Below are 24356 nucleotides of genomic sequence, written 5' to 3'. Positions count from 1 at the left end.
GGGTGAACAGAGCCATCAGGTAAAAGGAAATGTGCCCAACCATTTCTGTCCTGCCCGGGATTCAAACCCAGAATTTTCGATTGTGCTTCGAGAACGAACCCGACTATACTACGGAGACCCTTACAATTTCACTATTAATAATAATGATAATAATAATAATAATAATAATAATAATAATTTTTATTTAGGCAAAGGTACATACATAAAGAGATTTTACAAAGTTTGTTGGCTTTATAGATAAGAGCTAGTACATACAAAGCCTAAAGCCACTATTACGCAAAGCGTTTCGGGCAGGAAAAAACACTACTGACTAAAGCTTAAAACTAATGGGTAAAAAGAAAAAAATGCGTTGAGTACAAATAAAAATAGAGGTAAAAGAGGGGGGAACATTGTTGAAAAAACAGCACAAATACAATTACAAATTATTACAGAAAATTACATTAATATTAAAATTACATTAAAATTACTATTAATATTAACGCCGCGATATTTGTATTGCCTGCAGTTTTCAATGCGCTGATCATTGATTTTTAAAAACAAGAGGATAATTTAAATTGGGAGGTGCATAAGGTTCCATTCAATACATTTATTTGCAAGTGGTCTGTTTAAGTTAGAGAACTTATATACAAGCAGCTTTACTCATATCTAGCCAAACTCAATATACTTAGCCCTTGCCAATATGGCTTCAGACCCAAAAAAAGCACTAACGATGCACTTATTAGTATGCTTAACTCGATTCATACAGCTCTTGATAAAAAGGAGTTCCCTGTTGGGTTATTTGTGGACCTGCGTAAAGCTTTTGATACTGTCAACCACCATAACCTTCTTCTTAAATTACATCATTATGGAGTCAGAGGACACTCCCTACAATACCTCGAGTCCTACCTTACTGACAGGCTCCAATATGTTTCTGTGAATAATACAATTTCTCCCACCCTACCCATCAACATTGGTGTTCCTCAGGGCAGCATACTTGGCCCTCTCCTCTTTCTCATCTACATTAATGACCTTCCAAATGCCTCCCAACACCTCAAACCAATTCTATTTGCTGACGACACAACCTTCATTTACTCCAGTCCTGACCCTCTTGCTCTAAATGCCACAGTAAATACTGAGCTAAATAAAGTCCATCTTTGGCTAACTGCCAACAAACTCACCCTTAACATTGACAAAACCTTCTATATTCTGTTTGGCAATAAATCCTCTAGTCTTATAAATCTCAAAATAAACAATACCCAAATTTGTAACAAATTAGATGGCAAATTCCTTGGCATTCTCATTGACCACAAGCTGAATTTCCAGGGACACATTCTAAATATATCTAAAAAAGTTTCAAAAACTGTGGGCATTCTTTCTAAGATCAGATATTATGTACCACGCCCTGCCCTGGTGACTCTCTATTACTCCCTTATCTATCCTTATCTCAACTATGGTATTTGTGCTTGGGGTTCTACTACCCAAAATCACTTACGTCCTCTAATTACCCAACACAAAGCCGCTATTAGAACAATATCCAACTCTGGCCCCAGACATCACTCGGTACCCCTACTCAAATCTCTTAATATGTTAGATATTAAGTCTCTGCACATTCTCTCATGTGTATTATACATATATAAAACGCTAAACTATAATGCCAATCCTGATCTTAAAAGCTTCATAGTAGGTTGTAACAGAACCCATGAGCACCACACCAGAAATAAATACAGTTTTGATATTCCTAGAGTACGTCTTAATCAAACTAGAAATGCTCTGCAAATCAAGGGGCCCAGAATGTGGAATGACCTTCCCAACCATGTTAAAGACTGTACCTCTCTCAACCAGTTTAAGATAAAAACTAAACACTACCTAATGAACCTAGCAGTTCAATCTTTTCTTCAAATAACTCTTAGCCTTTATAATACCCACTGTCCTATGCTTACAAAACAAGTCACAACCAAAAGGCTTAACAATCCTTGGCTTACAAAGGGAATACTTAAATCTATTAATAAAAAACATGACCTTGAGAAAAAGTATAGGTTAGGGATTGTCTCCAAAGAATTCTCAAAGAATTACTCATTATTGCTATCTAAGATAATTAGACGAGCCAAAACTAAATACTACGAAGATAAATTTACCCAAATAAAGAGCAACATTAAACAAACATGGAGAACAATTTCACAAATATTGGGATCAAAAAAGTCTTTAAATAGCAAACCGACTCTCCTGTCTAATAACGATGGTCAGCTTTCAGCCTCTGATTCTGCTATTGAGTTCAATAGGTTCTTCTCTTCCATTGGTTCATCCCTTGCTAATGATATTCCATCTTCCAGTACTGACATTAAGGACTATCTTACAGGGAACTATCCCCAGTCTCTGTACCTAAAGCCTATTAATTCCATTGACGTCAATGAGATAATCCTTTCCCTTAAAACCAAGTCTGGTGCCCTTGAGGAGATACCAACTTTAATCTACAAAAAAGCCTCCAGATCTTTAGCCCCTGCTATTGCTTTGCTCTTCAACAAGTCACTTGAACTCCAAACCTTTCCAGATATTCTAAAAAAAGCGAGAGTAACGCCTGTCCACAAATGTGGTGATCTCACAGATGTTAACAACTACAGACCTATATCAATCCTGCCAAACTTGTCAAAAATTTTTGAAAAACTAATCTATAAGCAGCTTTACTCATATCTAGCCAAACTCAATATACTTAGCCCTTGCCAATATGGCTTCAGGCCCAAAAAAAGCACTAACGATGCACTTATTAGTATGCTTAACTCAATTCATACAGCTCTTGATAAAAATGAGTTCCCTGTTGGGTTATTTGTGGACCTGCGTAAAGCTTTCGATACTGTCAACCACCAAAACCTTCTTCTTAAATTACATCATTATGGTGTCAGAGGACACTCCCTACAATACCTCAAATCCTACCTTACTGACAGGCTCCAATGTGTTTCTGTGAATAATACAATTTCGCCCACCCTACCCATCAACATTGGTGTTCCTCAGGGCAGCATACTTGGCCCTCTCCTCTTTCTCATCTACATTAATGACCTTCCAAATGCCTCCCAACACCTCAAACCAATCCTATTTGCTGACGACACAACCTTCATTTACTCCAGTCCTGATCCCCTTGCTCTAAATGCCACAGTAAATACTGAGCTAAATAAAGTCCATCTGTGGCTAACTGCCAACAAACTCACCCTTAACATTGACAAAACTTTCTATATTCTGTTTGGCAATAAATCCTCTAATCAAATAAATCTCAAAATAAACAATACCCAAATTTGTAACAAATTAGATGGCAAATTCCTTGGCATTCTCATTGACCACAAGCTGAATTTCCAGGGACACATTCTAAATATATCAAAAAAAGTTTCAAAAACTGTGGGCATTCTTTCTAAGATCAGATATTATGTACCACGCCCTGCCCTGGTGACTCTCTATTACTCCCTTATCTATCCATATCTCAACTATGGTATTTGTGCTTGGGGCTCTACTACCCAAAATCACTTACGTCCTCTAATTACTCAACACAAAGCTGCTATTAGGACAATATCCAACTCTGGCCCCAGACATCACTCGGTACCCCTACTCAAATCTCTGAATATGTTAGACATTAAGTCACTGCACATTCACTCATGTGTATTATACATATACAAAACGCTAAATTGTAATGCCAATCCTGATCTCAAAAGCTTCATAGAAGGTTGTAACAGAACCCATGAGCACCACACCAGAAATAAATACAGTTTTGATATTCCTAGAGTACGACTTAATCAAACCAGAAATGCTCTACAAATCAAGGGGCCCAGGATGTGGAATGACCTTCCCAACCATGTTAAAGACAGTACCTCTCTCAACCAGTTTAAGTTAAAAACGAAGCTATACCTAATAAATTCCATGTAACCTACCTTACCCTTCTATTGTCAACCCATGTATGTTTTTTTTTTTTTTTTTTTTTTTGTTTTACAAATCAACGCTGTTTTAATGTAATTTTCTGTAATAATTTATAATTGTATTTGTGCTGTTTTTTCAACAATGTTCCCCCCCTCTTTTACCTCTATTTTTATTTGTACTCAACGCATTTTTTTCTTTTTACCCATTAGTTTTAAGCTTTAGTCAGTAGTGTTTTTTCCTGCCCGAAACGCTTTGCGTAATAGTGGCTTTAGGCATTGTATGTACTAGCTCTATCTATAAAGCCAACAAACTTTGTAAAATCTCTTTATGTATGTACCTTTGCCTAAATAAAAATTATTATTATTATTATTATTATTAATAAATTCCCTGTAATCTACCTCACTCCTCTATTGTCAACCCATGTCTGTTATTTTCTTTTTTTTTTTTCTTTTTTAATCAACACTGTTTGTCAACCTATTGTATTTGTGCTGCTTGTTCAGTCATGTTTCCCCCTTTTTTTTATCTTTATTTGTATTTGTTCTCAACATCTTTTATTCTTTATGCTCAATTAGTATTAAGTTCTAGATATTAATGTTTTCTTGCCCGAAACGCATTGCGTAATAGTGGCTTTAGGCATTGTATGTACTAGATCTATCTATATATCAATCCATTAATGTAACATCACTTGTATGTATATACCTTACCTGAATAAACATCTGAATCTGAATCTGAATCTGAAAACTACTTCGAGAAACACTGGCTAGTGCTGTATGTAGGCGGGAGAGTGTTGCCAACGGCCCAGCGTGCAACCTATATGCAAGCTGGTTGAGTAGAAGTGTTAACAATCTCAACAACTAAGTTTAAGTGGTCTCAGTTTAAGATAAAAACGAAGCACTACCTAATAAATTCCCTGTAACCTACCTTACCCCACTATTGTCAACCCATGTCTGTTTTCTTAAACAACGCTGTTTGTCGACCTAATTGTATTTGTGCTGCGTTTTCAGCCATGTTTCCCCCTTTTTTATCTTTATTTTTTTTTGTTCTCAACACATTTTATTCTTTATACTCAATTTGTATTAAGTTTTAGTCATTAATGTTTTTCCTGGCCGAAACGCTTTGCGTAATAGTGGCTTTAGGCTTTGTATGTACTAGCTCCATCTATAAATCGATCAAATTATGTAAAATCTCTTGTATGTATGTATGTACCTCACCTGAATAAACATTTTATTTTATTTTATTTTATTATTTTTTTATTTTAAGGAGAGTCTGTAGCCAGTTGCTACTGTTTGCAATGACGCAAATATCGTCTACATACAAGTTGACTGTCTCGTCGACTTGTGTAAGTATGTCAGCTAATCATTATGAGTGACTATATCTAATCCTTGTAGGTGAGATCAGTTGTGAACGCCAGCTAGCGCACAAGCACATGAGCGCCGAACATACTTTAACATAATTGACATGTGGAGACAGGCGAGTGGCTTCTGATTTTGTTTTTATTAATTAATATTACATGTTAGGCGTTTAGCCTTAACATATATTATTATATACAATTATAACTATCACATAGTAAATGTAATAGGAGTCTACCCAAAAACAGCAGTCCCCGTGGTGTAGTGGTAAGACACTCGCCTGGCGTTCCGCGAGCGCTATGTCATGGGTTCGTATCCTGGCCGGGGAGGATTTACTGGGCGCAAATCCTTAACTGTAGCCTCTGTTTAACGCAACAGTAAAATGTGTACTTGGTTGTAACAACGATTCTTCGCGGCGGGGATCGTATTCCAGGGACCTGCCCGAAACGCTACGCGTACTAGTGGCTGTACAAGAATGTAACAACTCTTGTATATATCTCAAAAAAAAAAAAAAAAAAAACTGGTCATAGTCAAGTGTTTTGTGCGTTCGACCATGTTTGTGTAATGTTAACGCTGGCGTTCTTATGAAGCATGGATTATGTCCATCACATCACTCAACTTCATTTATATTTAATAACGTAGCAGCACATTGCTGTGTATACCTGAGCTTGTTAATATATATATATATATTTAAGGCACAACTCTCCTAAACACGAGAGTGAAGTATACAACTTTAGAACACTTTCCCACCAGGAGACTCGAACCCTAGCCAGCACAGAAGCCTTCCAGCAACTGGCATAACAGGTACGCCTTAACCCTCTCCACCACCTGCTCAGACCCTTAATTAAAAGAGATGGTAATTTCGGAGTATTTAAATACACCAAAGATCACCACCTCCCAAGAGCACTAGAGCAAGTGAGGGGTCATTTAGACGTGGAGAGGGTTAAGGCGTACCTGTTATGCCAGTTGCTGGAAGGCTTCTGTGCTGGCTAGGGTTCGAGTCTCCTGGTGGGAAAGTGTTCTAAAGTTATATATATATATATATATATATATATATATATATATATATATATATATATATATATATATATATATATATATATATATATATATATATATATATATATATATATATATATATATATATATATATATATATATATATATATATATATATATATATATATATATATATATATATATATATATATATATATATATATATATATATATATATATATATATATATATATATATATATATATATATATATATATATATATATATATATATATATATATATATATATATATATATATATATATATATATATATATATATATATATATATATATATTCAGTTGCATATTGTCCTGGGGACCATTCAGGCTTGTTCGCATATATATATATATATATATATATATATAAATAATACTAGGAACACAAGTGACCCCAAAAAATGAAGAGGGCAACACAGTAGGGACAATTATAGGTTACCAATGAAGACACAATCGTACCTAGAAATACCGCTACTGCCGATTCACTGAGAAAGAAGCACTCTTCCAGAATACCATGGGAACCCACTGCTCTGGGACCTCTATTCCTCCAAGCGTCAAAGGTATACAAAGCCATCATGTCATTTCCCTCAGTCTCAGCAGGGGGATACACTGGAGTAAGACCTCAGCACCTCAAAGAGATGGTAAACCCAGTTCTCAGCGAGGTTGCCGAGACACCACTGTCAGAGGTCACGAAGTTTGTCAACGACTGCCTCTCTGGGCTGATCCCAGATACAATTAAACCCTTCTTCTTCGGAGCATCCCTTTGTGCCCTTAAGAAGAAGGATGGTGGAGTCAGACCCATTGCCGTGGGTAACACACTTCGGCCCTGTTGCCAGGGGTACCTGTCAGAAACATCAGCACGGAAGCTACAACGATGCTTCGACCCCATCAACTAGGTTTTGGCTGTGAAGCAGCAGCTCCTGCAGCACGAGCTTATATTAAACACCTCCCAAAAAATAAATTATACTTAAAAAATGTTTTCAATCATGTAAAAAGGGATGTGGTACTGGCAGCAGTTCAAACAAGCTTTTCTTGTCTACTCCCTTTCGTTTCAGCAGGGTACAGTAGGGAATTGACACTTGTTTGAGGAACATGAAGTCGTTTCCGCAGGTGTCCAGCAGGGAGACCCACTCGCCCCTTTCCTTTTCTGCATGGCTGCTAAAGAGGTCACAAGCAGGTTGACTAGCGAAATCAACTTCTGGTTCCTGGATAAGTTCCTGGATGATGGCACCCTGGCAGGGACACAGGAGTCCCTGCTAGGAGATCTACGGCTAGTGAAATCTAAAGAAGAGGACTTAGTACTCACCCTAAACCCATGAAAGTGTGAAATCATCTCATCCAGCCAACCAATCATAGATGCAGTACAAACCATGTTGCCAGGAGCCCCAGTGATCGCTCCCACCAGCAATGTGCTGCTAGGGGCACCTCTGGCCTCGAGCGTCATTGAGGTAATCCTTGAAGAAAAGCTGAACGACCTGAGGAGGATGGAGGGAAGAATAGGGGCTTTGGATGCTCACGATGCTTTATACCTTCTCACATGGTGCCTGGCTTTGCTCAGACGTACCTATTTCCTCAGGTGTGCTCCCTCCTTCGACAGCCCAAAATTAAGATAATATGACTAACTCCTAAAGTCAATAACCATGAAAGTGTTAATTAAACCTCTCTCTCTGCAAGATGACCAGTGGGACCAAGCAACGCTCCCAGTTAGACTCGGGGGTATAGGTATTCGCAAGGCGACACAGTTAGCATTGCCAGCATTCTTATCCTCGACCAGTGCTACAGGTGAATTAATGAATAAAATAATACCAGAATACCTAAGAGACTCCACTGGATTCATGATTTGACCTGCCCGAAACGCTGCGCGTGCTAGTGGCTTTACAAGACTGTAATTACCATAATTGTATCCTCACATTCCTTATGTACATTCTTGTATATGCATAAATAAATAAATAAATAAATAAATCCCAAATTCGCGGAAGGATCCGGTCAGTGGGACACTCTTGCCAGCTCTCACCCTCAACCAACTTTTTTCAAACAACGGAAAACAGGCCAAATGGGATAGCCCCATAGTGGAAAACATTGGCACAGCATTGCTGGAGGCCGCTTCTGAGAAGGACAGAGCGCGTTTCCTAGCTGTGTAAGCTCCCCATGCCGGGGACTTCCAGTTGGCAGTCCCCAATTCCGTCTTGGGCACCTGCCTGGACCATTGGGCCCTAAGTACAGTATTGGTGTTGCCCTGCGCCTTGCCGCCCCTATCTCCACCGAGCACCGGTGTATTTGCGGCCATGCACGGGCAGACCAATACGGCAGCCATGGTCTCATCTGTAGTAAGGCACAGAGAAAGATTGCCACACATGAAGCAGTCAATGACATCAAATCAAATCAAATCAAATCAAATCAATGTTTATTTAGGTAAGGTACATACATACAAGAGATTTTACAAAGAGTGATGGATTTATAGATAGGGCTAGTACATACAATGCCTAAAGCCACTATTACGCAAAGAGTTTCGGGCATGAAAAACTTTAAATGACTAAAGCTTAATACTAATTGAGCATAAAGAGTAAAATGAAAACATGGAATGAAAACATGGCTGAAAAAGCAGCACAAATACAATTCTGTCGACAAACAGCGCTCTTTTAAAAAAAACAGACATTGGTTGACAATAGAGGGGTAAGGTAGGTTACAGGGAATTTATTAGGTATAGCTTCGTTTTTATCTTAACTGGTTGAGAGAGCAACAGAGAGAAGGTTGAGAGAACATCATCAAGAGAAGTTTGGCTACAGCTGAATGTCCAGTACAAAGGGAACCCCAGTTGTGCAGACCTGACAACAGCCAAAAACGCCCAGATGGAGTCACCCTGCAGCCGTGGAGGGAAGGTAAACAGGTCGTATGGGATTACACATGTGCATCTACATTGGCTGATACCTATCTACCTTACAGCACAGCTAAGGGAGGCGAGGCGGCCACCTTCAGGGAGACTCAGAAAACCAAGTACAGGGACCTAGAACATTGTTACAGGTTCGCCTGTACGCCCGCCTGTAACTTTCTGTGCACTTAAGTTCCTAAAGGAGGTGAGTGAGGACCTCATTAAAAAAACTAAATACTCAAGAGCGGTCAGTTTCCTGTTCCAGCGCCTCAATGTCGCAATCCAGAGAGGAAATGCTTGCTGTATCTTGGGCACGCACCCAACCTCCGAAGAGCTGGACGAGGTCTTTGAACACTGATTGTTATATATGTGTGTGTGTTCTTTGTAAACTGTAACAATGTAATAAAATTAATAAAAAAAGAATGGGGGTGGTAGGAGAAGAAAAGATTAAAGTGTTCAGTGAGAATCCACAAGGTCTTCTCTGAATACTCTTTATTTTCCTCTTCAAGGTTGTGGGTCCCTTCAATTGCACCAGAAGTGATACCCCTATTATACTATATTATAGTATTATATATTATAAACATACTAATTTTGTGTCGGAAATGTCTTGTGTACCAAGTGAGGCAATAATGTTATTCCCTGACTCCATGAATGACTAACCATCCTGTGAGATGGGAATATAAGGTGAACTTGTAGCTAGTTTTTTATCTAGTTTTAGTCTAAGTATTTTTCCTGTCCGAAACGCTTTGCGTAATAGTGGCTTTAGGCTTTGTATGTACTAGCTCATCTATAAGTCCATCGTTGTTTGTATCTCACCTTGTATGTATGTACTTTACCTGAATAAATATTTGATTTGATTTGATCTACACTGTGTAATCTTTCATATAGAATAGGGTAGCAGCACATTGCTGTGTGTATCTAAGGTTTTTATTTATTTATTTATTTATTTATTTATTTATTTATGCATATACAAGAATGTACATAAGGAATGTGAGGATACAATTATGGTAATTACAGTCTTGTAAAGCCACTAGCACGCGCAGCGTTTCGGGCAGGTCCTTAATCTAAGAAAATTTTAAGGAGGTAAATACTTGCAAAATTTATAGACAAAAAAATGATAACAGATTACATGGAATGAAAAAAAAAAAGATGAGAGAAAATTATAGGTACAGTATATTAAAGCACATAGGTAGCTATGATTGATTGCAATGACAGCTTAAAATGGTAGTTGACAACAAATTGGTAGGCACAATACAGCAGAAACAATATAAGATTGATTGCAATGACAGCTTGAATGGTAGTTGACAAAAATTGGTAGTCACAATACAGCATATGGCTAGCACATAAAAGAAGACAGCAATGAACACAATGATAAGGTTGTTTGATATTACATAAAAATTAGGAGATTGGGTACCACTAGGTACAGAGCAAATTTAAAGCTCAGTGTAGGAAACTAAATAGATGAAGTTAGGTACTTTTTGGTTTTGCTTTTAAATAAGGCAAAAGTTTTACAGTTTTTCAATTCACTAGGGAGTGAGTTCCATAGACTAGGTCCCTTAATTTGCATAGAGTGTTTACACAGATTAAGTTTGACCCTGGGGATATCAAAGAGATATTTATTTCTGGTGTGGTGATAATGGGTCCTATTACATCTGTCCAGGGAGAGTTTCAGAGCATGGTTTGCATTTAAGAACAGGGTTTTGTAAATGTAGTTGACACAAGAGAATGTGTGGAGGGAGTTAATATTTAGCAAGTTTAGAGATTTAAACAAGGGAGCTGAGTGTTGTCTGAAAGCAGAGTTAGTTATTATTCTGATAGCAGATTTTTGCTGTGTGATGATGGGCTTAAGGTGGTTTGCAGTGGTAGACCCCCATGCACAGATACCATAATTAAGATAGGGGTAGATTAGTGCATAATATAGTGAGAGGAGAGCAGAGTTAGGAACATAATATCTGATTTTGGAGAGTATACCAACTGTCTTAGAGACTTTCTTAGTTATGTGTTGAATGTGGGTGCTGAAGTTGAGTCTCTTGTCTAGGAATAGGCCAAGAAACTTGCCATCATTTTTATTACTGATGTTAATGTTGTCTATCTGTAGCTGAATTGCATTTGATGATTTGCTTCCAAATAAGATGTAGTAAGTCTTTTCGATGTTTAATGTTAGTTTGTTCGTTGACATCCATAAGTGGACTTTTTTTAATTCATTATTCACAACATTATTTAGTGTATGTGGGTTGAGGTTTGAGTAGATAAGGGTAGTATCGTCAGCAAACAATATAGGTTTGAGAATATTAGAGACATTAGGCAGATCGTTTATATATATAAGAAATAGAAGAGGTCCTAAGATGCTGCCCTGTGGCACTCCAACGGTAATTGGTAGAGTGGAAGAAGTTGTATCATTGATGGTTACATATTGGTGTCTGTCACTAAGATAGGATCGGATGTAGTCAAGGGCAAGGCCTCGGATTCCATAATGCTGGAGTTTAAATAAGAGGTAGTTGTGATTAACAGTATCAAAGGCTTTTCTTAGGTCAATGAAGAGTCCAATCGGAAACTCATTTTTGTCAAGGGCTGAGTAGATAATGTCAAGGAGACTAATGATTGCATCATTGGTACTCTTTTGGGACCGGAAGCCAAACTGGCAGGGGCTGAGTATGTCGAATTTTACGAGGTAGGAATAGAGCTGTTTGTAAATAATTTTTTCAAATATTTTTGATAGAATGGGTAGATTTGATATTGGTCTATAATTGTTTATGTCCGCCGGATTGCCTCCTTTATGGACTGGCGTTACTCTTGCTTTTTTGAGGATATCAGGGAAGGTGTGACACTCTATAGATTTGTTGAACAGTAGTGCTATGGGTGGGGCAAGGGCATGGGAGGCTCTCTTGTACACAATGGACGGAATTTCACTGGTGTTCCCTGCCTTGGTTTTTAGAGAGTGTATGATGGACACAACATCTGCCGGGCTGATTGGTGAAAGGAGAAGAGAGTTTGGATAGCTGCCTGAGAGATATGTGTTAATATGTGTCTGAGTCTGTGGGATTTTACTGGCAAGATTAGCACCAACCGATGAAAAGAAACTATTAAATTCATTTGCCATTTCTAAATCAGTTGACGGTATATCCCCATCCTTGTAGAGTTTTATTTGGTTATGTGAGTGTTGTTTAGTTCCTAGGATACTAGAGATAGTTTTCCAAGTGTTTTTCATGTTGCCTTTTGCTTCATTGAATCTATTCACATAATATGCAAGTTTTGCCTTTCTTATGATACTGGTAAGCATTGATGAGTACCTTTTAGCTACTTCCTTTGAAACTAGGCCAATCCTAACTTTCTTTTCATATTCATGTTTCTTGTTGATTGAGTTGAGAATGCCATTTGTGAGCCATGGATTGTTTAATCTTTTGTCAGTTACTTGCTTTTAATATCTACAAACAAGTATCTATGGATATACTCTCAAGCTAAGGTTCTCCACCGTAAATTAAAAGCTACCTAACCTAACCAAATTGCTCAACCCAATGGAAAAAGGAAAAGGCAGTTGTAGGAAGGTCGGAGTATATAGTGACAGTTGTACAGAGATAGTGACAGTTGTACATAGTGACAGTTGTACATAGTGACAGTTGTACAGAGATAGTGACAGTTGTACATATGACAGTTGTATAGAGATAGTGACAGTTGTACATAGTGACAGTTGTACAGAGATAGTGACAGTTGTACAGAGATAGTGACAGTTGTACATAGTGACAGTTGCATAGAGATAGTGACAGTTGTACATAGTGACAGTTGTACAGAGATAGTGACAGTTGTACAGATATAGTGACAGTTGTACAGATATAGTGACAGTTGTACAGAGATAGTGACAGTTGTACAGAGATAGTGACAGTTGTACAGAGATAGTGACAGTTGTACATAGTGACAGTTGTATATAGTGACAGTTGTATAGAGATAGTGACAGTTGTACATAGTGACAGTTGTACAGAGATAGTGACAGTTGTACATAGTGACAGTTGTACAGAGATAGTGACAATTGTACAGAGATAGTAACAGTTGTACAGAGATAGTGACAGTTGTACAGATATAGTAATTACTATAATTATATACTAATATATAATTACTGTAATGTACAACTGTTAATTAACAGTTGTACAAAGATAGTGACAGTTGTACAGAGATAGTGACAGTTGTACAGAGATAGTGACAATTGTACAGATATACTGACAGTTGTACATAGTGACAGTTGTACAGAGATAGTAACAGTTGTACAGAGATAGTGACAGTTGTACAGATATAGTAACAGTTGTACAGAGATAGTGACAGTTGTACAGATATAGTGACAGTTGTACACAGATAGTGACAGTTGTACACAGATAGTGACAGTTGTACACAGATAGTGACAGTTGTACACAGATAGTGACAGTTGTACAGAGATAGTGAGAGATAGTGACAGCTGAGAACGTCCCAGAAAATATAATCTATTGCGACGCTAATGGTATCGAGCGAGGCGACCTTGGCCCTATTATAGTAAACCACACTGCCAGACTCTGCTTAATATCCATGAAATATGACCTAGTATACAGTGAGGGTTGAGTACACGAGTACAAGATAGTGACAGCCTCTGATAGTGTTAAATATAGTGATAAGAAGATGGTGATGGACGCATGCGCAGGGGTGTAGTGGCCGGCCAGCCTTCATAGTGTTCTCTCTCGTCTACAGCTCCTTACATTGGTCTTGTAGTGTCTCAAGGAGGCTCTGTAGTGGTGAGGGGTTGTTATATACAAGTAGCACGGACTATGGTGATCCCGTAGTGGACTTACCTGGCACAGGAGCGGGGCAAGTAGCACGGACTAAGGTGAGCCCGTAGTGGACTTACCTGGCCCGGGTGAGGGGTTGTGTGGTGGCACTGGGTATAGTGGTGTGTTGCTTGTGTTATGGTGACGTGTGTGTGTGTGTGTGTGTGGGTGGTGAACATTGTCTTCTTGTTCCTCCTTTATGGACAAGTCGCCCCCTTCTCCACACACAGACTTAACATGGACTAACTTTATGGACAAGTCGCCCCCTTCTCCACACGCAGACTTAACATGGACTAACTTTATGGACAAGTCGCCCCCCCTTCTCCACACGCAGACTTAACATGGACTAACTTTATGGACAAGTCGCCCCCTTCTCCACACGCAGACTTAACATGGACTAACTTTATGGACAAGTCGCCCCCCCTTCTCCACATGCAGACTTAACATGGACTAACTTTATGGACAAGTCGCCCCCCCTTCTCCACACGCAGACTTAACATGGACTAACTTTATGGACAAGTCGCCCCCCCTTCTCCACACGCAGACTTAACATGGACTAACTTTATGGACAAGTCCCCCCCCTTCTCCACACGCAGACTTAACATGGACTAACTTTATGGACAAGTCGCCCCCTTCTCCACACACAGACTTAACATGGACTAACTTTATGGACAAGTCCCCCCCTTCTCCACACGCAGACTTAACATGGACTAACTTTATGGACAAGTCGCCCCCCCTTCTCCACACGCAGACTTAACATGGACTAACTTTATGGACAAGTCGCCCCCCCTTCTCCACACGCAGACGTAACCATTCCTGCCCTCGTCAAAGCCTCAAGTGTTATTCTAAGTAAATTCAGGTAAATACCTTCAGTAGGTATTTAACATAAAATATATTTATAGTTGAAGGCAAGTGCGAGTAACAATTCACATTTGTTCATTCATCACAGCATGACTATGTTCAAAACCTTGTTCCTATCTTGAGGTTATCTTGAGATGATTTCAGGGCTTAGTATCCCCGCGGCCCGGTCCTCGACCAGGCCTCCACCCCAGGAAGCAGCCCGTGACAGCTGACTAACACCCAGGTACCTATTTACTGCTAGATAACAGGGACATAGGGTGAAAGAAACTCTGCCAATTGTTTCTCGCCAGCGTCCAGGATCGAACCCGGGACCACAGGATCACGCGTCCAGTGTTCTGTCCGCTCAGCCACCGCCACCTAAATGCTAATCTTGAAACTAAACTATCTGAAACTTCTCCTTGATAGGTGTAATAGAACCAATGAGCACCACACCAGAAATAAGTACATCTATGATATCACCAGAGTCAAACTAAATCTATGCAAGCACTTTTGCAAATAAAAGGGTCCAGTCTTTGGAACTCGCTCCCTGATGAATTAAAAAATTGTCCAACCCATTCCCTATTCAAAAGTAAAACCAAAAAGTACCTAATTTCATCCTCATAGTTTCCTACCTTGTGCTTCAAACTCACACTGTATCTTGTATTACCCATTTTCCCAATACTGTATTAGTACTTAAGACATATATCTTTATCAGTGTAATCACCTCCTGTCAATTTATATTGTAGTTATTTGTTGATATAAAACCTTGCTACAATGTACATTTTTATCTGAGCTGATATGTTAGATTAAGGACCTGCCCAAAATGCTGTTGTTAGTGACTTTGCAAGAATGTACAAATACCAATCTTATGTAATCTCACCAACCCATTGTACCATCTTGTGAATAAGTTATTATTATTATTATTATTATTGTTAATAATAATAATAATAATAATAATAATAACAACAAGACCGCAGAAGTGGACAGCGTTCTGGGATCCTAGTCCTAATGGCCCAGGTTCGAATCCCAATTGAGGCTGAATTTCCTTCACCTGATGTCTATGTTCACCTAGCAGTAAATAGGTACCTGGGAGTTACAGCTGCTATGGGCTGCACCCTGGTGATGTGTGAGTGAGAGAACTCACAGTAGACATGTGAGTGTACAGTAGACATGATAGATATGATACCCCCTAAGTGTCAACCCATGTCTTGCTATTTTCAAACAATATTGTTTGTTGACCAACTTGTATAATTGCTGAGTTCTGCCATGTTCCTACCCCCCCCCCCCCCCTTTTTTTCCTTTTTCAACACAATTTATACTTTAATCTCAATTAGTATTAAGTTTAATCTAAATGGTTTTCCCCCACACCTTGCCCAAAATGTTGTGCGTATTAAAGACTTTAGGTATTGTATGTACTAGCTCTATCTATAAATCCAACATTATCTTTGTAACTCATCTTCTATGTATGTACTTTTACCTGAATAAACATTTGAATTTGAATAGAGGAAAAATAGGTGAGGAGTCAGTACACTAGACAACCATGTACATACATGCATACATACATACATGCATACATGCATACATACATACATACATACATACATACATACATACATACATACATACATACATACATACATACATACATACATACATACATACATACAATGCCTAAAGCCACTATTATGCAAAGCGTTTCGGGCAGGAAAAACACCAAGACTAAAACTTAATACTAATTGAGATTAAAGTATAAATTGTGTTGAGAAAAAGTAAGAAAAAAATGAAAAAAAGGGGGGGGGGGGAAACATGGCAGAAAAAGCAAGAATACAATTTGGGCAACAAACAGCATTGTTTAAAATCGGAGACATGGGTTGACATTTAGGGGTGAGGTAGGTTACATCAAGTTAATTAGGTGGTACTTGGTTTTTATCTTAAACTGGTTGGGAGAGGTACAGTCTTTAACATAATTGGGAAGGTCATTCCACATTCAAGGTACCTTGATTTGTAAAGCATTTCTAGTTTGACTAAGTCGTACTCTTGGGATATCAAATAGGTACAATGGGGCCTCGACTTACGATGCTAATTCGTTCCGAGAGACGGATCGTAACTCGAAATATCGTAAGTCGAAGCAATTTTTCCTATAATTCCTATAATTTTATAATTTTCCTATAATTTCCTATAATTTTCCTTGATAATGTTTCCTATAATTCTAATTCCTATTTTTCCTATTTTCCTGCCCGAAACGCTGCGCGTACTAGTGGCTATTACAAGATTGTAATTACCATATTATGTATCCTCACAATCCCAATGTACCTTCTTGTATATGCATAAATAATTAAATAAATAAAAATAAATAAAATAAATAAATAAATAAATAAATAAATAAATAAATATAAGAAATAAAGGAAATTGAATTAATCCGTTCCCCACCCTCCAAAATATTAACATACAAATACATTTTATACTGAATACAATATTTTTTTCTAACTACAATACAGTACCTAGGTTTATCAAAATCAAATCAAAATCAAATGTTTATTTAGGTAAGGTGCATACATACAAGAGATTTTACAAAGAGTGATGAATTTACAGATAGGGCTAGTACATACAATGCCTAAAGCCACTATTACGCAAAGCGTTTTGGGCATGAAAAACTTAAATGACTAAAGTTTAATACTAATTGAGCATAAAGAATAAAATGAAAACATGGAATGAAAACATAGCTGAAAAAGCAGCACAAATACAATTCTGTCGACAAACAGCGCTCTTTAAAAAAAAACAGACATTGGTTGACAATAGAGGGGTAAGGTAGGTTACAGGGAATTTATTAGGTATAGCTTCATTTTTATCTTAAACTGGTTGAGAGAGGTACAGTCTTTAACATGGTTGGGAAGGTCATTCCACAATCTGGGTCCCTTGATTTGTAGAGCATTTCTAGTTTGATTAAGTCGTACTCTAGGAATATCAAAATTGTGTTTATTGCTGGTGTGGTGCTCATGGGTTCTGTTGCAACCTTCTATGAAGCTTTTGAGGTCAGAATTGGCATTACAGTTTAGCGTTTTATATATGTATAATACACATGAGAGAATGTACAGTGACTTAATGTCTAACATATTCAGAGATTTGAGTATCTTACCTTTATGGAGGGCTCTTGATGGCGTATGGAAGATGGTGATGAGGGGGGAGGAGGAGAGTTGTTACTGTTTGGAAGGGGAGTCCCCTTCCATTATCACATCAGGCAGTAATGTTTTCTCTAGGGTACTCTCTCTCCTACATTTTGCCTGAATACCACTAAGGACCTGGTTGTGGTTCAGTGCTTGTTTGTCTCACTACAAATTTGCCAAGAGACATTTGTTTTTCCCTTCGTTTTAACATTTGTCTGTAATGATGCATCACAGTGTCATTGAATAGGTTAAGGCAACGACCTACTGCAGCTTGATTTAGGTGAGTCGTTTCAGCAAAGGTTTGCAATTCTTCCCATGCTGCACACATTTTCTTAATTGTTGAGGAAGAGACATTCTGTACTCTTGTTTCTGCTCTATGGTCATCCTTACATGGGTTTTCATATGTTGAGCCTTACCACTGACTTTCCTGGGACTCATAGCATGATATATAATAATTATTTTAATGTTCAAAATGCAAAAAATCGCCACAAATGCGGAATTTCTTATAGGCGCCATCGTCACTAAGCGGGCAGTTGTAGTAAACTGAGGCAGGTCGGACCGCGTGACCGGAAACCACGCTCTCGGTCGACCCGAACATGTACCAACAAATATCGTTAGTCGATGACACCATCGTATGTCGAGTCGCATTTTTCGATGAAATTTACATCGTAACTCAAAATTATCGTAAGTCGAGGTGCCACTGTATTTGTTTCTGGTGTGGTGCTCTTGGGATCTGTTACAACCTTCTAGGAAGCTTTTAAGATCAGGACTGACATTACAGTTCAGGGTTTTATATATACAGTATAAAATACACATGAGAGGATGTGCAGTGACTTAATATCTAACATATTCAGAGATTTGAGTAAGGGTACCGAGTGATGTCTGGGGCCAGAGTTAGATATTGTCCTAATAGCAGCTTTGTGTTGAGTAATTAGAGGACGTAAATGATTTTGGGTAGTAGAACCCTAAGCACAAATACTGTACCATAGTTGAGATAAGGATAGATGAGAGAGTAATAGTGTCACCAGGGCAGGGTGAGGTACATAATATCTGATCTTAGAAAGAATGCCAACAATTTTTGAAACTTTTTTTGATATATTTAGAATGTGTTCCTGGAAATTCAGCTTTGGGTCAATGAGCACGCCAAGGAATTTGCCATCTACTTTATTACAAATTTGGGTATTGTTAATCCTGAGATTTATTTGATTTGAGGATTTGTTGCCAAACAAAATATAGAAAGTTTTGTCAATATTGAGGGTGAGTTTGTTGGCAGTTAGCCAGTGATAGACTTTATTTAGCTCAGTATTCACTGTGACATTTAAAGCAAGGGGGTCAGGACTGGAGTAAATGAAGGTCGTGTCATTAGCAAATAGAATTGGTTTGAGGTGTTGGGAGGCATTTGGAAGGTCATTAATGTAGATGAGAAAGAGGAGAGGGCCAAGTATGCTGCCCTGGGGAACACCAATGTTGATGGGTAGGGTGGGAGAAATTGAATTATTCACAGAAACATATTGGAGCCTGTCAGTAAGGTAAGACTTAAGGTACTGCAGGGAAGTGACCTCTGACTCCATAATGGTATTTTTTTTTTTTTTTTTTTTTTTTTTGAGATATATACAAGAGTTGTTACATTCTTGTACAGCCACTAGTACGCGTAGCGTTTCGGGCAGGTTCCTGGAATACGATACCCTGCCGCGAAGAATCGTTTTTTCATCCAAGTACACATTTTACTGTTGCGTTAAACAGAGGCTACAGTTAAGGAATTGCGCCCAGTAAATCCTCCCCGGCCAGGATACGAACCCATGACATAGCGCTCGCGGAACGCCAGGCGAGTGTCTTACCACTACACCACGGAGACTGTAAAGTGTTGTAATTTAAGAAGACGGTTTTGGTGGTTGACAGTGTCAAAAGCCTTACGCAGGTCCACAAATAACCCAATAGGGAACTCATTTTTATCAAGAGCTGCATGTATCAAGTTAATCATACAAATAAGTGCATCGATAGTGCTTTTTGGGGGGTCTGAAGCCGTATTGACAAGAGCTAAGTATATTGTGTTTGGCTAGATAAGAGTAAAGCTGCTTGTAGATAAGTTTTTCAAATATTTTAGACAAGTTTGGCAGAATTGATATAGGTCTGAAGTTGTTAACATCAGTGGGATCACCACATTTGTGGACAGGGATTACTCTCGCTTTTTTTAGAATATCTGGAAAGGTTTGGAGTTCAAGTGACTTGTTGAAGAGCAATGCAATGGCAGGAGCTAAAAATCGGGAGGCTTTTTTGTAAATAGTGAAAGGTTTGAAAGGAAGGGTCCTAGAGCAAACTGCTTGAACCTTCAGGCACAAATTTTATTTTATTTCAAAGCGTTATATGACAAAGAGTGCTGGAAAGATGGGACACCACGAGCGTAGCTCTCATCCTGTAACTACACTTAGGTAATTGCAAACCAGACATGACAGGGGTGATATCACTGAAACTTAAATACAGTACTAAACAATTTGGAGGATGTTGATCCAGACAATTTCTTCAAAAGGTCAGATGTAACACAAACAAGGAGTAACGGTGTCAAGCTCAACAAGCCACAGTGCAGGACTGAGAACAGGAGATGCTTTTTCACCCACAGGGTTATAAACTCGTAGAACCACTTACTCGCTGAGTTCGTAAATGCCAAAACTCTTAACTTTTAAAATGCAGCTGGAAAAAATCATCAGAGCAAATTGCGCGGACCTTTGACAAGCCACCGGCTTCCTGTCCTCGTCAAGGCCACTAGTGTGTTAGTGGCCCTCGGGTAAATTGAGGTGTTTACTTGATACGATTAACCAACTGCATACAAGTGTTTAAGGATAAGTGTCACTTAACTGAACATTGAGATCACCTATCAAGGCAAGTGTAATTACCTAAATGTAGTTACAGGATGAGAGCTACACTCATGATGTCCCGTCTTCCTAGCACTCTGTCATATAACGTTTAACGTTTTGAAACTACTGACGGTTTTGGCCTCCATCTCGTTTTCACCTAACTTCATCATCATCTTTATTCAGAAGAGTGTGTGTACAAAGAACATAAGAGTAATGTACAATTTAGGGACAGGAGTTACACATACTAATGAAGCCACTATTATGCAAAGTGTTTTGGGCAAAACATAAAATAAATAGACAAAAAAAATTAACAAACAATGTGATCGGGTAAATAACTTAATACTGAGGGATAAGTAAGTTAATAAAATGAGAATATTCAATGGAAAACAACAAATGAAAGCAAAAAGGTGATAATTAAGAATGGTCGGCATAGACTTTTACAATATGGAGTCAGTAGGTGTAGCAATAGTACAGTAACTTGTTCCAACCGTGTACCACCCTGTTTGTGAAAGTGAGATTTTCGTATACTGTATTTCTTCGGCAGCCTTGTTTAGTTAATTGATATCTATGACCTCTTTTTCTTGAAGTTCCAGGTCTCGGGAATTCTTTCCTATCAATTTTATAGATTCCCATTATTATTTAGTAAGTAGTGATCATATTGCCTCTTTTTCTTGTATCTTTTAGTTTGGCATATTAATTGCCTCTAACCTCTCCTCGTAGTTCTTGTCCTTCAGTTCTGGGAGCTATTTGTTGCATGTCTTTGCATCTTTTCCAAAGTTGTTTATGTGCTTCTCAAGATATGATACCTGGTTGATACCTTGTTGATGGGGTTCTGGGAGTTCTTCTACTCCCCAAGCCCGGCCCGAGGCCAGGCTTGACTTGAGAGAGTTTGGTCCACTAGGCTGTTGCTTGGGGCGGCCCGCAGGCCCACATACCCACCACAGCCCGGTTGGTCCGGCACTCCTTGGAGGAATAAATATGGACACCATACAACTGCTGCATATTCCAGCTTTGGTTTGACAAAGGTTGTGAGCAATTTATTTTGTTGATTTCACCATCCATGGATTTAAAAGCAATTCTGAAATTGAAAAGTGTAGCATAGGATTCTCGCACGATGTTCATTGTGTGGTCCTCGGGTGATGATGTGAGAAAGGAGAACTGCAACAGGCATGTTGGCTCACTAGGTGTGTCCCATTTAAATCCAACCCCTCACTCGCTGTCAATGCAGGTGTGGGAGGGAGTTGGGTGGTATCGGCCAGGCTCAAGTATACTTGGCAGTCTTTTAGGCTCAAGATCACTCGGAGGGAGTTTAGAGCATAGATGGCTGACTTGCGTGAATGTCATTCTGGATTGTAATATGTTTTTATTCCAACCCAGATTAAACTGTTCTTACAGTAGTATGAAAATCGACTTGGTTTTGGGGTGAATTTTGTCGCCCAGTGGTGAACTTTCTTCAAAACAGAAACATCATTGAAAACCACATCATTATGTTAGTTTTGAAGTCATGACAAGAAGTTTAGTTTAAGTTATGATGTGGAAGTAACATAAGGTATTTGAATGACAATTTTGTTGGTCATTTCTGGGGGGAGCCCCTGCGGCTCCCCGGAGCTATCCATGGCTGATATGGATATCCTAACTATTTTGCATCAGTCGATGTGGGTGGAGGTCTAGCCTACCAGGGACCACGAGCCAGAACCTGGCCCCCTCAGAGAGGCATGGGGAGTAATGGCCCATAGAATGCACATGTGATTTGGAGCATTCCATATCTGCTATCGACCGGGACAGGCACCCAGAAAGGTAAGTGCCACAAAACAAACCCCTATTCTGGTTAACAACAAAATTGACAAACGAGTGGACAGAACTCCCCAAAAGAAAAACAAGCAAACCAGCATGACTGTCACACGAGCCGCGCCGCATGTCTGCGCAGCTTCCCCCCTCCCTGGAAGGGGGAAGGGGGAGCCCCAGACCCCCGAGCCGGCGATCCCCGCCCAAGTTCCTCGGCTGATGGGATAATGCACTGTCGTGTGGCTCCAGCTCCAGTCTTGTCTCAGTGCTGTGACTTGTTTTCAGTGCTGCTCTTATGGTGGTCGTGTGAGCTGGGAGTAGTATTCTGAGGTACTCGAGCTGCATGTGCTTAGGGTCACCTTCCCTGAGTGTCCTGTAAGTACCGCCCTTGGGGCTTGGGGTTGCCTTCCACAAGTCACCTTGGGTCTACCTCTGTTAGCTTTTCACTGCTTGGCGTTTGGCCGCCCTGAGTGTTGGGGGTTTTCCTCCCTTGTTTACCTTGGGGTAAGTGGTAGTCATTGCGCTGGTGGGGCGCAGGGTACTGCGTAGCTAGTTTGCACCTCTAACGTCGGCCGGCTCTGTTTCCTCTGGGTACGTTGTCCACTTGGGTGGTTTTTCTTTTCTTTTTGTGTTTGCCTGGTGGGGGGGGGGGGTCTGCCTTGTTTTTTCCTCCCTTTATATTAGGGTCGTTTGTGTGGTGGCACCCCCTGCTTTGCCCTCGCAAGTGGACACGTCCCGTGGGTTCAGCTTTTAGCAGATTGCTTGGTAGTTTGGGGCGCCGGTTAGCAGTGCCCTGCCTGGGATAACCCTTAGCAGACCCAGTCTAGGGGCCCTGGGAAACCCCGCGGGGGCTCTTGGGTCCGATGGAGGAGACCCTTGCGTCCCCTCTCGCTTTGTGCGAGTTTGAGGGTTGCTCTGTCCCCTTGTCTCAGGGTGACTCTCATTGTTTTTGCCTCCATCATGCTGCCTGTTGGGTCGGTGACACATTCGACCCTGAGTCCTGCGAGCTGTGTTGCTTGTTTGTGACTCAATTCACCCAGTCTGCTGATGAGTTACTTCTGGTGCAGGGAGCTTGTGCGTTGCATGGTAGGTTTAGGTTGTTGCAACGCGTGCGGGTTCTTGTTTCCCCGGACGCCCCGCGGCTGCCCCGCTTTGTGTATAGGGACCCAGACTTGGGGGTGTTGGTCGCTTCGGCCTTGGTTCCGTCCATGCCCCATTGTTCTTCCCCTTCGGTGGTTCATTCGGTCCCCCCCGTCCCTGCTTCTGGCCCCTAAGCGTCTGAGGGCTTCGGGGTCGGGGTGGGGTTTAGCGGTTTCTGAGACTCGGGCAGTTTCGGGGGTTGCCCCGTCCGGGGGGGCTACGGAGGCATTCGAGTCTGTTCCTCCGGGCGATGCTCCGGGGTTTGACCAGTGGGCCCCTTCTCTTCCGGAGCTTTCGGCTGCCCCGGCTTTTTCTTGTGAGGCCAGGGTTTTGGAGGATGGCTTGGCCCCGGAGCCTGGTGTGGAGGCTCCTGGGGTTGGGGAGGAGCTGACTTGAGGGCCTTGGGCTCCATTGGACCCCGCCTCGATTTTCAGTCCTTCTGAGCGGGGCTTACTGTTGCAAGGAGTGGGGGTTTTCCTTTCCCCCTTCTGCGTACAATTTGGACTTGGGTTCTGCTCCTCCCCGGGTTCGGTTCCGTGTCCCTGTGGGTCCTTTGGTTCCGTCTTTCTGGAGGTTTTCGGCTTCCCGCATCTCTCCATCTGAGGTGCGGTCGGCCTTGGGGGCTTCCTTCCTGCG

At 40.2% G+C, this 24356-nt stretch overlaps 1 protein-coding gene across 5 annotated transcripts in view; it reads left to right on the top strand.

Moving 5' to 3' along the window:
• Window positions 1–13621: 13621 nt before the first annotated feature.
• The window catches only part of LOC123760420 (uncharacterized), a 72705-nt gene continuing 61970 nt past the window's right edge, over window positions 13622–24356 (top strand). Inside the window, exon 1 of one of the 5 annotated variants that reach the window (XM_069338426.1) lies at window positions 13622–13670. Coding sequence is in view for 1 of the 5 variants with exons in the window: in XM_069338423.1 (XP_069194524.1) it covers window positions 13704–13725 (22 nt within the window). In the remaining 4 variants the exon portion in view is untranslated. The other 4 variants (XM_069338423.1, XM_069338424.1, XM_069338425.1 and 1 more) reach the window with 4 other exon arrangements.

This window comes from Procambarus clarkii, chromosome 39, assembly GCF_040958095.1.
Source record: "Procambarus clarkii isolate CNS0578487 chromosome 39, FALCON_Pclarkii_2.0, whole genome shotgun sequence".
NCBI lineage: Eukaryota > Metazoa > Arthropoda > Malacostraca > Decapoda > Cambaridae > Procambarus > Procambarus clarkii.
The sequence above is the reverse complement of the archived record's forward strand: the minus strand, read 5'-3'. Positions and strand labels throughout refer to the sequence as shown.